General features: G+C 37.9%; 1 protein-coding gene across 5 annotated transcripts in view; it reads left to right on the plus strand.

The window, feature by feature from the left end:
• The window catches only part of LOC144691365 (cyclin-dependent kinase-like 5), a 185586-nt gene extending 169434 nt beyond the window's left edge, over positions 1-16152 (plus strand). For 2 of the 5 annotated variants that reach the window (XM_078559389.1, XM_078559390.1), the window contains 3 exons: positions 6945-7067; positions 8333-8443; positions 10960-16152. In XM_078559389.1, the coding sequence (XP_078415515.1) occupies positions 6945-7067; positions 8333-8443; positions 10960-11346 (621 nt within the window). In that variant the 3' untranslated portion in view covers positions 11347-16152. Of the gene's footprint in view, positions 1-6944; positions 7068-8332; positions 8444-10939 lie in introns of all 5 variants that reach the window. The other 3 variants (XM_078559392.1, XM_078559391.1, XM_078559393.1) reach the window with 3 other exon arrangements.
• The last annotated feature ends 504 nt before the right edge of the window (positions 16153-16656 follow it).

The following is a 16656-nucleotide window of genomic DNA, read 5'->3' on the forward strand; positions in this document are numbered from 1 at the left end:
AACTCAATTAAATTTGATCCTGAGAATTATGAGATCTCAAATCCCTCAGACACTAGTTCTGCTAAAGATGGTAAGGTTACTAAAACAGATTCAAAACCACGGAGTTTACAACAATAGTTGCATGAAGAATTTTACAAAACTTGCACATAGAGTCTCTCAAAAACTTATACACACAATCTGCCCGCGTCAAACAACCTAGTTTTAGGTGATTGGTCAAATCACTCAATCCTGACTGTAGTACTGAAGCTTTAGTTACTGTCTTTTATGCAGTTAACTTTCCATTAGCTGAGGTTGCCTGGGGGCAGTTCCTTAGGCTTTGGTGACTTAGCTGCATCGGCATTCTTCCAAATGCATTAGTATCTTTAGCCTGCCATCCATTGTTAGTTCTTAGTGTCTTATTTGAAGTGGTCTCGACTCATTAATTCCTAAGGTCTGCTCCCTCATTTCAAAGTTACGTTTCATCTCTGAACACCATGGCTTGGTTCAATTTGATAGCACTGCCTGGGAAAACAAAATTACTACTGAATAGTACCATTCAGCAAGTTTTAACAGAAACCGGTGGTTTTTGCACTGTCCTCATTTTTCAAGGCATGATGGTAATTTGATCAAGACAATTTGAGTAATAATTTGCTACTTAAAACCATACTTTTTTACAAATGCCTTCGAGAGAGAAGGATGGCATTTGCAGTGTGAAGGCCCTTATCTGTGCAGTTGAGTACCTTAAGCGGTTCTGTGTTTCTGTGCTCAATAGAAATCCTCTTCCTGACATGAACTGAAAGATTTTGACAGTACAAATTGATGTTTTATTCCTGAATACACGCTTAATGTGAAGTAAATAGAATGTCGTCTTTTCATACAGTATTTTGTAAGTTTGACATTTTCCTGTAGCTTTATGTTTATAGAAACTTCATTTTCCCTTAAGTTACTCAACTTTCACACACAAACTGATGAATTCTAAGTGGGGCAGTGAAGGTGGGGCTCATGCACTGGGATGTTATTTTTATTAAAAGTTTGCATTTAAAGGCTGTGATTTTAATCTGGTAATTTTCAGGATTCTTATCTACACCAATTAGTTTTTACCATTCTTAACCATATGTTGCTACTGGTTCACTATGCTTTTGTGTATTTTTGTTGCAATGGTTACAGAATTGGTTCTCTTTTTTACTTACTTTTGGAAAAGATTATGCAAAGTTTCATATTTGCTTATTCATAAGTATCTGAAGTTGGACAGAGCATGAAACAAGATATTATTGGAGTTGTAACAAAGGCAGTGTAATAATTGTGGGGGACTTCAATCTCCATTAAGACTGGGACAATCAAATTGGCCAGGGTGGTCTAGAAGATGTGTTCATAGAATGTTTTCATGACAGTTTCCTGGAGCAATAAGTTGTGAAACTGACTAGGGATAAAGCTATCTTAGATCTATTATTGTGTAATGATGCAGGGCTAATTAGTAAAAAGGTCCACTGGGAAATAATGATCATAATACCATTGAAATCCATGTTAAGCTTGTTCATGGCATACTCCAATCACAAACAAGAATCTTAAACTTAAACAAAGCCATTGACATAGATATGAGGGGAGAACTAGCTGAGATTGATTGGGAAACTAAACTAAAAGGTATGGCGGTAAATAAACAGCGTCAAACATTTAATTAAACAATTCAAAATGTTCAACAAAAATACATTCTTAAATTTAAATTTTAAAAAGTTTCCTGGTACTTTCTCCATGGCAACGTTTCTACCAATCAGAGTCCACTTGCCAACCAATCAGCACCCTCTTCTCATGGAGTATTAATTGTTGTTCCCTTTGAGATTTGGTACTCTTGATATTCTTTCCTGTTGAGTGCAAGATGAAAACTTTTGACAGCATGTCTCTTTTTTCAGTAATACTTAAGTTCTGTACCACCCATTGACTATTAAAAATACAGTCTATTGAAAAACAAAAACTCAGCAAGAAAAACCCACTTGTAGCTCACTCAGACAGCTAAGAATAATATTAGATTGAAAGGAGAGTTCTTATAATGTTGCAAAGAGCAGAAGCAAATCTAAGGATTGGGAGTGTTTTAGAATGCAACAAAGGGCCAAAAGTTGATTAAAAAAGGAAAAAAATAAGTAAACTAGCCAGGAACATAAAAACAGATTGTAAGAGCTTTTACAAGTATACAAAAAGGAAGAGAGTAGCTAAAATAAACATTGGTTCCCTGAATGAGGAAATGGCAGTGAAGTTGAACAAATATTTTGTGACAGTCTTCACAGTAGAAGACACAAATTGCATACCAGAAATCGAGGGTAACCTAGGTACTAAAAAAAAAGTGAGGAAATTAAGATAATTAATATCAGCAGAGAAAAAGTATTGGAGAAACAAAAGGAACTAAAATCCGATGAATCCTCAAGAATTGATGACCTACATCCTAGGGTTCTAAAAGAGATAGCTGCAAAGATAGTGTATGCACTAGCTATGATTTTCCAAAATTCTTTTTGGAATGGTCCCATCAGATTGAAAGTTGGCAAACGTAACACCTCTGTTCAATAAGGAGGGAAAGAGAAAGCAGCTAGCCTAACGTCAGTCATTGGGAAAATGTTGGAATCTATTATTAAGGAAGTCTTAACAATGTTATGATCCTGCACCAGACCCTCAAGTTTTTGGTACTATCTGGCTCGGGACCAGTAACTTTTTGTTTAAGGTAGACAAAGTTGGCGACCCAAGACACTTGCTAAGAGCATAAAGCCACAAGATTCCACTGTTTCTGAACAAACAAAATAAACTTTACTATACAAAGTCAGAAAGATAATTTACAATATCCATCTTATACTCTTAACATTCAGAGTTAATATGAGGTACGTGTGACTTAACAGGCAAACCGTGGTCGAACACCCACACTACACATTGAATAGCAATTGCAATCAAGACAGACCCCACACATTTCTCAGCAACCCACCCAGATGTCAGTAAACAGATATAATCAATCTCATTGCAACCCTGTCTCTCTCGAGGGATTCCAATCTTCACCTTCAAAGATATAGCCGTGGAATTCTCTCCAATAGGTCGCTCTGACTTGGACTGCTTCAATGACGGCTCACCTCACAGGGTTTCAGTCTCGTCTCCCAAGACTCCATTCCATTGGATTCCCAAGTCTGCACTCCAGTACCTACTCTCAAGCACATCTTCAGCTCTTCGGCCACACCGAACAGAACCCTACTGCTCCAAAAGGCTATCTTTGCTCCAGCGGCCTGCAGCACTGAGCCACCAAATTTCTGCTGCCTTCTCAAATCTCCAGGGCTTCTTCAGGGCCCTCCCTGCTTAAAGCCTGCTAATCACAGCGTTTTTACTGCTTGGAGCCTCTTTGCTCCTCTTCCCGATGGTTCTTACCGGTGGCCTCCTCCTCCCGGTGGCTGCTTCCCCAGTTTTCTCTTTCTTTCTGGGACCTTCCCTTGTCCCCTGTCTGGGAATCCACTCTGACTGACTTAAAAAAAAACTGACTGCCTCTGAACTGCTGTTCATAGACCCTTGAACTGATCTGGATGGCCTGTCAGAACACTCCCAGAGGGTACCACCTTGTTACTAGGCAGGAACAAATGTAACAAGCATTGGAATATCCTTTACTTTAAATGTTCAAGTCTCGACAGACTGCTAGCTGACATAGCCCATGGGGACACAGAAAAATTGGCTTTTATTACAGCACTTAAAAAATTATAACATGATCAGGCAAAGTCAGCATGGTTTTACAAAAGGGAAATCCTGTTTGACAAATTTATAGAGTTTTTTGAGGATGTAACTAGTAGGGTAGATAAAGGGAAACCAGTAGATATTCGGATTTTCAAAAGACAATCAAGGAAATGCCACACTAAAAGTTAATGGGCAGGATAAGGGTTATGGAGTTGGGGGTGATATATTAACTTGAACGAAAGTTTGGTTATAAGTTAGGAAGCAAAGACTGGGCATAAATGGGGCATTTTCAGGTTGGCAGGCTGTGACTAGTGGAATGCCAGAAGGATCAATGCTGGAGTCTCAGCTATTTACAATCTATATTAATGCTATAGGTGAAGAGAGAGTGTAATGTATCCAAGTTTGCTGATGATACAAAGCTAAGTGTAAAAGTAAGCTGTGGGGAGGGCACAGGGAGGCTGCAAAGAGATATAGACAGATTAAGTGAGTGGGCAGCAAAATGGCAGATAGAGTATAATGTTGGGAAGTGAAAAATTATTCACTTTGGTTGTCAGAATAGGAGAGCAGAATATTTTTGAAAGGTATGAAACTTGTAAATGTTGATGCTCAGAGAGACTTGTATATACTTGCACAAGAATGCAGGAAGTTAGCATACAGGTACAGCAAGCAATTAGGAAAGCAAATGGCATAATGGCTTTTATTGCAAGGGGATTGGAGTAAAGGAATAAATAATTTTTTTCTCCAATTGAACAGGGCTTTGGTGAGTCCACATTTGAATACCGTGTGCAGTTTTGGTCTCCATATTTAAGGAAGCGTATACTTGCACTGGATGCAGTACAGCGAAGATTCACTAACTTGGTCCCTGGGTTGAGGGGGTTGTCTTATGATGAGAGGCTAAGTAAATTGGGCCTATATTTTCTGGAGTTTAGAAGAATGAGAGGCAATCTCATTGAAACATATTAGACACTGAGAGATTATTTCTGTTGGCCAGGGAATCTAGAACATAAGGCATGGCCTCAGGATCATTTAGAACTGAGATGTGGAGAAATTACTTCATGCAGAGGATTGTGAATCTTTGGAATTCTCTACCCCAGAGGGTTGTGGCTGCTCCATTATTGAATACATTTAAGGCTGGAATTGACAGATTTTTGGTGTCTCGGGGAATCAGGCAATATGGGGGGTGGGTGAGACAGTGGAGTTGAAGCTTAAGATCAGCCATGATTGTATAGGATGGTAAAGTGGGCTCGACAGGCCATATTGTCTTCTCCTGCTCTTATTTCTTGTGTTATTATCACCAAAGCAGGCCCCACACATGGGTATTGATTCGCCAGGTTACCAGGTGCCAACTTCTGTTTTATGATTTGTCACATTGTCTGTGACAAGCACCCACAACACTTGCCTGCATTCTCTCCTTACAGCATATATCTTTCAGGAAGGATCTGGAAAGTCATATTGAGCTTGTACAAATTAAGCTGTTATTGTACATATACCTGTAAAACCATCAGAACAGTTTTAAACTGCAGTTAAAAGATAGGTGTGAGGAATATAGTATAAATCAAGAGAATTTGTATTTACTGAAGTATCGGTCAGATCTGGAGTGCTATATTTTGTTTTGGCTGGCTGATTTGTAGGAAAGATTTTATTGCCCTTGATGGGTTACAAAGACTGGCAACAAAATGATTCCAGATATCAGAAAATGTAGAGGAAAACTGACATGTAAAACTATTAGCGGATGACATAAGGGGCAGAATATTGCCGTCAGCGTGCAGGGTCGGGCCCGACATGCCGACGCATAAAATGACGCGTGATGACATCGGGCGTGTGTCCCGACGTTATCGCACATCATTTCGATATTTCATTTGGCAGGCGTGCGCCAAAGGCGGCTGTGCGCCCGCCGAACTGTCAGCGGCCTATTAAGGCCATTAAAAAAGCAATTAACCTTGTTAAGAACGATGCCCATCCAACCTTCAGGTTGGCGGGGCAGGCAAAGAGCCCAAGTGGCCTTTGCGTTTTTCAGGAAACCTCATCCATGAGCAGGATGAGGTTTCCTGAAGGTTTTATAAACTAAATAAATTTTGCAAATTTCACAAACGTGCCCCAGCTCATGTGACAGAGCACATGTTTAAATAATGTTTTACTTTATTTATTCAAAAGTTTTAATATCTACTTAATCTCCCTGAGGCAGCTCCGTGCCTCGGGAAGATTGCTGCACTCTTTCATGAGCAAAAGAGGCAGGCCCCGACTCTTCCTCCTCCCCCCGCACAGACAGGTAGCGTGAGCGCTACCAGCTGCGTGTTACGCTGGGTGGGCCTTAATTGGCCTGCCAGCGTAAAATGGCGGCGGGCAGCCAATCGCGGGTGGCTATCGGCTCCGCGCCCACTCCTGCCCAGCCCGCCTGCCATTGGAAAAATTCTCCCCAAGAGGCTTTTATTAAGAGTAAAAGGATAATTAAGTTCAGAGTCGGACCAATTAAGGACCTCCATGTTTCAGCTCCATATAGATTGAATGATTGTTTCTTAACTTGAACAAAACTTAAATGCTGATTGGGAGTCAGTAATTTGACCAGGAAATATCTTTTGTTTCATTCTCTGAGAAGAGAGGAACCATCATGGTTATGCCAATGTCTTTTCTCTTCTGAGAAAACATCTTGACCAATGTGCAGAGCAATATATACAGAACAGCTACGTCAAGCAGTTTACTTGCTCTTGCAAAGATTCTCCTGTGCTTCAGTGTTCCAAGCAAACCTGAATATGCATCTCTTTAGAGTTCTAGTGATTTTTCTTGTGCAATGTAGCATATTCTGATTGGTCACTGAATCACGAGAAATATATTGCCTACTTAAGGTGTGGCTTTTCTCATTTGGAAAATTCAAAACATCTGTCTAAAATTCTTCTTCGTATAGATTCGCTTTAGTTTGTCCAAGTCATTTATGCTTGAGATTTCAGTATTATGACAGCCAGTCAAAAAAAAGTGTGGTTTTAGCTAAGTTGCTACACTCATTGGATTGAGGAAGATCACCTGGTCAAATTGACGTCACAAAAAAACAATGTCCTTAAATTGAGCGCCTGTAACAAGAATGAGAATAGACACAGCTATGATTGGTAATCTAGTGTTGTTACTGCAAAACCTGCACTTCAGAAAAATGTCCCATAATGTACTCTTTTTGGTGATTATTTGAAGGAATCAAAACTGTGCAATCAAAATTAAGGCACAGGAATATAACTGCTTGTATTGCAATATCTATGCACTTGGTATACTTGTATCTTATATTACAGACTGAAAACAGCGATGGAGAAAATCCGAGTATCAGAAAATCCCTCTTTCCTCTTTTTAGTGCAAAGAATCATTTAAAACATGTCCCTTCCACAAGAGAACTGCCTGTAGTCAGTCTTCCCATGGTATTAATTTTAAAATACTGTATTCCTAACATAATTATAATGCTTCCATGATAGAGCATGCACATACTGAGTATAAATTTCTTTAAAATGGGTTTAAGCTTGGGTCTTCCTATCTATCCTCATAACTAATGTTAGGAATGCATTCAGGAACTTAACTTTGATCACAATTATATGTTCTCAATTTTGTTTCTGGGCAAAAAGGTACTCTCCTTTCTTCCTGTTATTGAACTAACAGCATGTTCAAAATCAGAAGGTTCCAGATTTGGAAAGCAGTAACAAGGCACAGCGGCATGCAATCGGGAAATGCTGAGTTATGCACATAATCTAGCTATGGTGCTTTTTAGAGGAGAAAAAAGTCTGATGCATGTTTTGCATGCATATTAGTTTAAGGTCATTTTGGAGGTACCTCTAAAGATGAAAGTCATTAGCTGGACCATATAGATAGAAAACTGTCCTGAATAGATAGAATATCAGAACATAAAAAGAAAACTACTTGCTCACTGAGGTTAGCCAAAGGTTTGCGGCGGAATTCAAGTACTTTTGCACATAGATGTGAAGGAATTAGAGAGATTGCAGAAAAGATTCAGGAGAGTGATTCCAGTGTTGAGGAATGTCAATTATGTGGATCGATTGTAGAAACTGGGGCTGTTCTCCTTGGAGAGAAGATTGAGAGCGGATTTGATAAAGGTGTTCAAAATGATGAGAGGTCTGGACAGAGTAGATAGGGAAAAATTGTTCCCATTGGTAGAAGGATCAAGAACCAGAGAGCACCGATTTCAGATGATTGGCAAAAGAAGCAACAGCGAATGAGGAAAATTGTCCTATTTTCTGATCACTGAATGACAACAGCAACTTACATTTTAGCGCATAGCCCCTTGCAAGAACAGAGGCATACCTTTATGGCATCTAATTTCTTAGATTGTGTGATTATTACATGCAGCTATTCCTCAAAAAGTTGTTAGTACTTTTAATCTTTGCATAAATGTTTCTGATAACTGATCAGATTTTAATTGTGTATCTCCTCCTCTGATGGGCACCATATAGATGAAGGCAACTTTAAAGGCAAAGCTATGTAATCCTTTATTTTGGCATATCATTTTGACTACCATTTATGTATATCTGCTATATTCCCCAGGCTTCCACTGTCTGCAGGTTGTGATCAGGCTAAACACTAAAGAATGCATGTCCTTAGTGAAGCTGAAATCAGAGTACAGTAAATTATTTTGTTTTAGTTTACTTTGCTAACATATATCACTTGATTTTAGATGCCTAGTAGCGATGGCCATGATCGCCTGGCATTACAAAAGGCCATACAAGCCAGCCATAACAGAGGGAGAGACTGGCCTACAGACAAGATGGCAGATGTTCAGCCTCAGGTACTTTATTTACAGAATGTACCTTTAAATTCTGTGATATTAAAACTCTGCAATCATTCATTCCAATTAAAGTATATTCAATTGAAAGTTCTGAAGTTTAGGCCTATTTTCTATCTGGTACCCTTTTGCATTGTTTCAGCTTTATCAACTTAACACAAATTTTAGAAGTATATGGATATGTTTTCAAGTTGCATACACTCCTCACGATAACCACATTCTCTATTTTTATGTCAGTCCATCAGATCGTTCTGTGTGTGTTTTGTATATGTATGTGTATATAATGATTTATATAATACATATGCAATATGTGTGTGTGGATTTCAGGGGTACACTGTGGATCTCAAGGGGACAGTGAATCACATCCTTCCAGTCTGTAGCCACTGCTCTGTTATCTATCCTTCAGCTAACTTCCTATCTATACTCCCACATTCTTTAATGCTGTCCCACGTGTGGCACTTTTATCAATTGTCTTTTGAAAACCTTTATACACAACCATGCAGTGCAATTTTTCCATCAATACAGCCTGTTATTTGCTTAAAGAACTTGATTAAATCTGTTAGAGATGACTTGCCTTTTACAATTTCTGCTGGCAGAGCTTCTGCCTCTTCTTTGACTTCAGTATTTTGGGATGATTGCCATCAGGTTCTTGTGTCTCTTCTTTTTATTTCACCCCCCCCCCCCCCCCCTCAAAATCACTGGGCGATTTCTGAGGCTATGGGGAGGAATGTGAAATTGCATGGACGGGATTCCCTCTGGGATCCCGCCTGCCCCAACCTGGTCGCGATTTTACTCTGGAGCTGGCAGGGCCTTGGACAGGAAGCTCGCCCTTGCCCCAATTAAGGCCCTTTGCCCACCCAGCCTCAATTTTTAGGCTGGCAGGCAGATATCAGATCAGGGGGGAAAACCCAAAAACAAATAGAATTTGACCTCGGTGGGGGAAGGGTGGGGACGTCTCCACCATAAGCTCCCTTCTGACTGGGGGCACTCTCCCCTTAAGGCCCAGTGACCTCCAGACCACCCCCACTTCCCCTCCACCCCCTCCTCCGGCCGATCACCCGCCCTCATGACCCCCCGGGCCAACCCTACCCTCCCCGCCCTGGGACTCCTGCCACTTAACTTTCCTCTGGTTCCTGGCATTTAGTTCCAGGCAGCCCCCTGCAGTGCCTCTTCCAGCCACTGCAGCGCATTTCCTGGAGGGACTGGAGACCTGCCAGCCAATCTGATTGGCCGGCAGCTCTCCAAGGCGGGAATTCCTCCCGGTGACAGGTGGAAGTCCTGCCTTATGTCTATCAACGCTCGTTAGAGTGTGAAATGGCATCGGGCCTGCTGGAGTTGGCGGGGATGTGTTCCTCATCGATGCTTCACCAAGCCCCCGTCATCCTGAAGATTCAGGCCATAGTGTTCATTCAGCATCTGCACTGTGTACATCTTCCATGGGATATCTTTTTCTGTCTCTAAATCAACTTTACTCACTATTCCTTAACCTTAAAGTGTTTAGAAATCCTTTATTATTTTCCTTTTAAATTTGTCTGTTAGTCTTTCTTCATACATTCTCTTAGCCTTTCTAAATTTTCTTTCCCCCCAGCTTTCTAAACTTCGCTTGATTTTGTTTAGCATTATTAGCACTTTTCATCAAAACGTTCCCCCTTGTACTTGTCTGCACTGTAATCATCTTCAATTTCTAAGTTTCTCAGTATCAACTGTGTTATCTGCTCGTTTTTTTTCCTAGTTTACTTGGAAACGTTCCCTTATTATCCTGTTGCGATATGCTATTCCATTGTATCTTTATCTTTGATTTGTTTTTCATTTCAACTTTCATATCATTTATTAAAGGATTGCAACAATTCCTATCAGACAGTTAATTTGTCTTTTTTTAGCCATTACTAAATTTTAACATAATTGTTCAGTATGCGTATGAAACAAAATGGGTACCAGCCGTTGCTAAATCTGTGATGCTACTTTGTGGAATTCACATTCAGTAACTGTATTCCTTCTTTCAAACTAAAAATGCAGGTCCACAGGTGGCAGCAACAAGGAGATCTCACTGGTTTATGGTTTTGAAAGATATTAAGTTGAATAAATATTTACATTGTTGAAGCTCTCATGTCTCATTCAAGTAATGTTCCTTTTTAACCTCGCCCCAGAATTCATCCCATCAATGAATATTTACTTTTCATAAATTTCAGAAAGGTGTCTCCACCTATAAAATAAAAATATTAAATTGTTGACTGTTAAGAAAAAAGTAAACATCTTTCACAACCTCAACATCCTGAGCGCTTCACAGCCAGTGATGTAATAATCGCTGTTGTTCTGTAGAGACACTTCATCATTTTGAACAAAAGTAGAATTAATATTTTCGCCTTTGCAGTACCAGCTTTCGTGTAAATATTTGCTCCATTTTTCAAATGTGTAAATAGTGTTATTTTCTACTATGCAGAAGAATTACAAACCAAAGGAAAAAAGCTTTGTTACCGGCTTTACTAATCTTTGAAAAAGGTTTTTTTCATGTTCTGCAGAAACACCCTTTGAAATCGCTGCGAAAGTTTCTACAGCTCCCGACTTCATTCAGTCACTCTACTTCCTCAGACGTTCGGTTTCAACCTTTGCCAAACCAACCACTCAAATCTTCTCATGGTGAGGGTTGCACCCATGGAGTGGGACAGACTCCTAACAGCAATGTACGGCAAGATTCCCAGGCAAAACCCAGATCAACTTTTCAACTACCTGGGCAAATGGAACCTATCTGGCATGTGCTACCAAGTGGCAGGACTGGAATTGATGGAACTATGAATTCTGACCAGATGATTTCCAAATCAAGTCAAAATGGTCATTCTCTACATTTAACCAGAACAGCACGCTCCAGAATGCCAAATCTAAATGATTTAAAGGAAACAGCACTGTAGTCGTATTTCATGCTGTCATTCTAAAGATGAATTAATAACCAGGTCCCTTTAATAAACATTACCAATGTAATGTAAGCAATTAAACAAATCTTAACAATTATGCCAGTGTTGCAATATGCAGAATTATTTCAAATTGTTTGAAAAATTTTGCAAAACAGCACCAAGCAGCTGTGTAACAATGGCAAACATCCACAATGATTTCTAACAAAGCTCACAATTCATATAGTGTTGGAATTATTCTGTAGTAGTTAACCAGTTTGTAGTTATAACAAATAATATATTTGTATATTGCTGGGGGGAATTGAAGTTTGTCCTGAGATCCATGTTTTCATAGAGCACAATGTTACAGTGTACTTAATGCACAATGTATTCACAAGCTGCTGATGCTTTTTAGCATTTCGTACACTTTCTTCCTCGTAACTTGCATTATATTTAGGCATATGAATAGTGGTATTTAAGCAAATATATTGGTAATTATATTTGGTGTGTGGTCAGTAGCTTGTCAGAGTTTGATAAAAGGATTTTATTTTTGGTATGTAATATAGAATCTGTACAAAGTACTTTCTGAAAATGATATATAAGAATAACTCAAATTGCAAATTGTTACAGGATTGTAACCTGTCATTAACTGAAAATGTAAACCTCAAATGGTTCATCAACACAAGATGTAGTGTTAGAACATGATTGGGCCTGTTATTTTGCAGTATATGCAACTAAGATTATATCTTTTCATTCATTTGGATAATGATGGAGATGAGGCTTCAATCAAATCATATGGCTTGAAATAAGTGAATTCAACTGTAGGGATATTGGATTTTAGTTTACTACGTGTTATGATAAGTTGTGAACTACATATATATTGTATAGAGAATAAACGTTCTAATGCACTTGGGACTCAGATTATATAAACTTCAAAAGTACAGCTGGAATCAATTTTGCAACATCTAGATCTTCTAGCAGATAAAAGTTATTTTTCAGTAATACCGTTTCTTTTTTAAAATAAGTTGATTTCTGTCTTTATTTGTTTTATATCATTCATTATCATTATGACCTCTAGAGTTTTTCCAAACAGCTGTACTAATCTCCTTTTATCTCCAGCCTCCCTTTAATAATTTTATGCTTGATTATATATTGATGCAGTCATATATATTTTCCTTCCCCAGGATGATATATTGATACAGTAGTTGTACATATTGGCGGTGCTGCTTGAGTATCCGGGTGCTTCACTGATGGTGGCCATGGGCAATGTTGGATGACCATGAAACTAGGGTTGCCATTAGTTTGGTCATTATTGCTGTGACGTCTAGAGCCTAAAATGTGAAATTTCCATTTTCCCTCTGGATTGGTCTGTTCCTGCCTTATTAAGAGTTTCCTATGAAGTTGGCGAGCAGGGGATCTTGCATTGGTTTCTCAGAAGGGTTGTAGGCTGCTTAGTAGTTTTTCAAGTTTGTGAGGATGCTGACTATCACACGCTCTTACCATTGTGTCCTTCAGATAACCAATGCATATGTCTTTGGTGGGAATGAGACACTTCCCCAAGCAAGAGAATGCCATCTTCTTGCAGTTAGTAGCACATATAGTTTATCTGTGGGAACTCAAGCCTAATAAGCAGAAGAAATGAGTCACCGCCCTCAGAATTTGCCTTGTGTGACAGGAAAATTATATCACATCAATATTTGCTGGATTATTGACTGTGCATATATTTACCTTGTAGGTTGTGTTCCCTTGTGTTAGAACATACAAGTTATTTTCATGTAATTTTGCATTTCCAGCATCTGACACCTAGATCTTTTGCCTGTGCCTTATCTTGTGCCTATTGTTTTTCATTGTTGATCTCTTGTGCAATGATCCCATAAACAAAAATATATATATTTTTAAGAGAAAACAATGGCCAAAAGAGAAATTACAGGTTTGTGCAACATTCTGGTTTAGCTTTGGCCTTTCACATGGGCAAATAGAACACCACTTAGCACCTTATGCAGATCAGTAATTCATCCTATATCATGCAAAAATTCTTGCAGAAATGACCAAAGTCACGTTTGTGATTTTCGTAAGGGAGTTAAGTTCAGATCTTAGGCAGAGTCCAAGGATTTGCTTTTCACTTCAAATTGTCTGTTTTGAGATACCCTTGTTTAAATGCCAACACAGGTACAACCAACAAAGCTGTACGTGTTTTTATTTTCTTTCGGACATCTATTTTTCCCTCAAATATACAATTTAAGTGAATGGCAGGACAAGTGTGTATTAGCTAGTGTGTAATAGATTACACTTATCGAACGTTCAAAGGGCGTTTGCAGCAGTAACAGTAACGAACCATTTGTGAGCTTGTGACCACGTTTGATTCTCATTCTGCAGGTATAGCCCTTTTTATATATCTTAATCACAACTGTCACCTTCTATAAAATATGCCATTTTGATTTTCCAATAATGCATGAAGCCAGTTATTAAAAAAAAACTCATTGTGACTTTGAGACTTATCAAGGGAATTTAACAATGCTGTTTTCCTAAAAAAATATATATTTGTATGTTAACCTGATCAATATCAAATTTTCATATTTGTATAAAAAGCAAGAATGCAGAATTTGTACTTGATATTATCATTAAGGCTTCTATCATATAACTAAAAGTAACAGTGACAACTGTTGTGGAGAGGATCGTGAATCTAAGCTTTATCCATGCCCTTTAGCAAGAAGTGATGAGTCAGCAGCAACTATATACCAGATTTTATGCAAGTTTTATGAAAATGTGGATTCTGTTGATAAATAGGCATCTTCAGAACCATGTGTATCTGTCATTTTTAAGAAATAGTAAAAGGTGATGTACCAGCTAAATAACAAATGGGCTTTGCAAGTGAGATTTGACCTGTAATTTCATCCTGATCTTTACCATTTTATATTAATGATTTCATAACTTCAAACTCATTTAGGAATCTTCAAGTTTTAATCTCAAAACAAAGACAATGTTAGATATTTAAGCAGGCTTTAAGTGAGTTCAGTTTTTAAAGATTTAGGGTATGGGTTCCAAACTTTCCATTAGCACAAGACACTAAATTTGTGGCATGCAGAGACTTCCTGCAAAAAGCATGTTTAACTAATGACTTTACACAATATTTTTCCATGAAAGTAGTGCCTTGTTGGTTTGCAGTTATATTTGCACTATATTGTGAGATTTCTTTCAATAGTACCTTGCCTGATTTCTTTTGAGAGATTTCCGCAAATTCTGTATCAACATCTTTTCCAGGCAGACTGTTTTGTGAATGTGGTTTGTGTTCACAGTTGAAGAAGTTGAAGCTTTCCTATGTGGTGTACCAATACTTCACAATCTCATTACAGATTTAGGTTCCATCCTGTTACTGTCTCATCGTTCTTCCAAGATTACTATATGAAAGGCTGCCTACATTTCTCCTTAAGTTTACTTTTCACAAAATATTCTGATCATGTGTTCGAAATGATGCAGACTTAAGTAATCATTTAAGGAACTTGTATATTAAAGCAATTGTGGGTTATTCAGTACAGAGGGACATTTTAATATTATCATCAGTAAACAGGTGTTGAGTGACTTCTACCATTGCCATTGATGGGAAGTTTCTATTCCTTGTGAACAAGCATTCACCCAAATTCCCAATTTGAAATGTGCTTACAAGTGTTACAAAAAGTATCAGTTCTTTGATTTGTGGTATTGCTGTTTTTTAAATGCCATTGCACACAAGGCTCAGATGGTCAGTTTCTCAGAGATCAGTTACAGATTTCAGCATCTCCAACAGCTAAAATGTAAACCTGGTGTTAATTTTGAAGCAGGCTGCTCTTATATTCTGCAGAATTTTAAGTTTAAAATTTTACCTTTGCTGTTACCTTCAGTATTACAATTTTTTTTACATCGGCCTACTTTCTCATATTAAATCTTATTTGGAAAGGTCAGTTTTCAGAGTTAAAACTTAAAAGAAAAAGAGTTGTTGCACAAAACAACTAAAATGCTGAGATTTTTATGCCACATTTTTAAAACAGCTTTTATACAATGGTAATTGATGTAGTGTAAACCCAGGTTCCAAATAATTCAGCAGAATATAAACCAGCAGGTGTAATTAATATTTATGTATATATTTGTCTAAAAAGTTGTGTTTCATGCATGCAGATCTAAATACTTCACACAGGTTTGTATGGGTGTAAAACAGATGTATTCTCTATTAGATCTTAATACATATCTTTGGGGTTAGAAATAACTGTTAGGGAGCTTATAATATTAATAAGGGGAAACCTAATAAATATAAATTGCTGTTGAATATAGTTCTGTTCGGATAATATCCCAGGTGTACAAAAACATGGAAACAAAAGTTGATTTGAGAGTATATATGTAATTCTCAAAAGTGTTTATTGCCTATAGTCACAATTCAAATTATATTTTAGGCAGTTATATTTTTTTTAAGGAGTATGCACATGTTTTCAAGTATTCAGGTCTCCGCTCATGTAAAGTCCTCGTTTTCTGGGATTCTTTGGCAGCATTTGTGTTTTGTCACCTAGTTGTATTTATGTTTTGTTTTCTTTAAACTATTGCAGTTTTTCCCTTTTTTAATAATTGCAAGGTAAAGAACATTTGTAAATTGTTTATATAACATTTATATGTTTGTATATTCAACTTTTATGGTGTGTTTTCCATCTGTATGTACAGCTATTTTGTAAATTTTAATCATACTGTTTGAGTTGTCACTGAATATTGGCATGAAATTGGTTAATTTTTACTAAGCACAATGTATTTTTGAATGGATCTTGTAAACACGTCTTTATAAAAATGCAATTTTTTTGCACTAAAGTGTCGAGCATTCCTGATTTTGTTATTGGACTGCAGTGGTACAAGAAGGCAGTTCACCACTACCTTCTCTGGAGCAATTAGGGATGGTCAATAAATGCTGGCCTAGCCAGTGATGCCCGCATCCCATGAATGAAGAGAAAAGAATTTAAGTTTAATCATGTATTGGGTGGGAGAATCCAATCACACTTGGTTGCGGGATACATGGTTTATGGATAAAATAATAATCTCAAAGGGCATGTGATCGTTGCAATTAAATTGACTTATTTTCTTTTAAGTATTAAATCTTGCCATTTAACTGGTCGAGGTTAAAACTGGAAAATACTGCATTGCATCTTAGTAAAATGTTATGCTTATTGAAAACAAATATTCAACGAGCATAAACTTGATGTTGAATGAAACATCATTTTTCTGCTTTTCATGAAGCTTTTGTTTCTATTTGGCTGGAAGCATGTAAATCAAAACAAAGCAGGGATTCTGCTGGATTGTCTGTGCAATTCTTCACCC

This window comes from Cetorhinus maximus, chromosome 16 (assembly GCF_964194155.1).
Source record: "Cetorhinus maximus chromosome 16, sCetMax3.hap1.1, whole genome shotgun sequence".
Classification (NCBI taxonomy): Eukaryota; Metazoa; Chordata; class Chondrichthyes; order Lamniformes; family Cetorhinidae; genus Cetorhinus; species Cetorhinus maximus.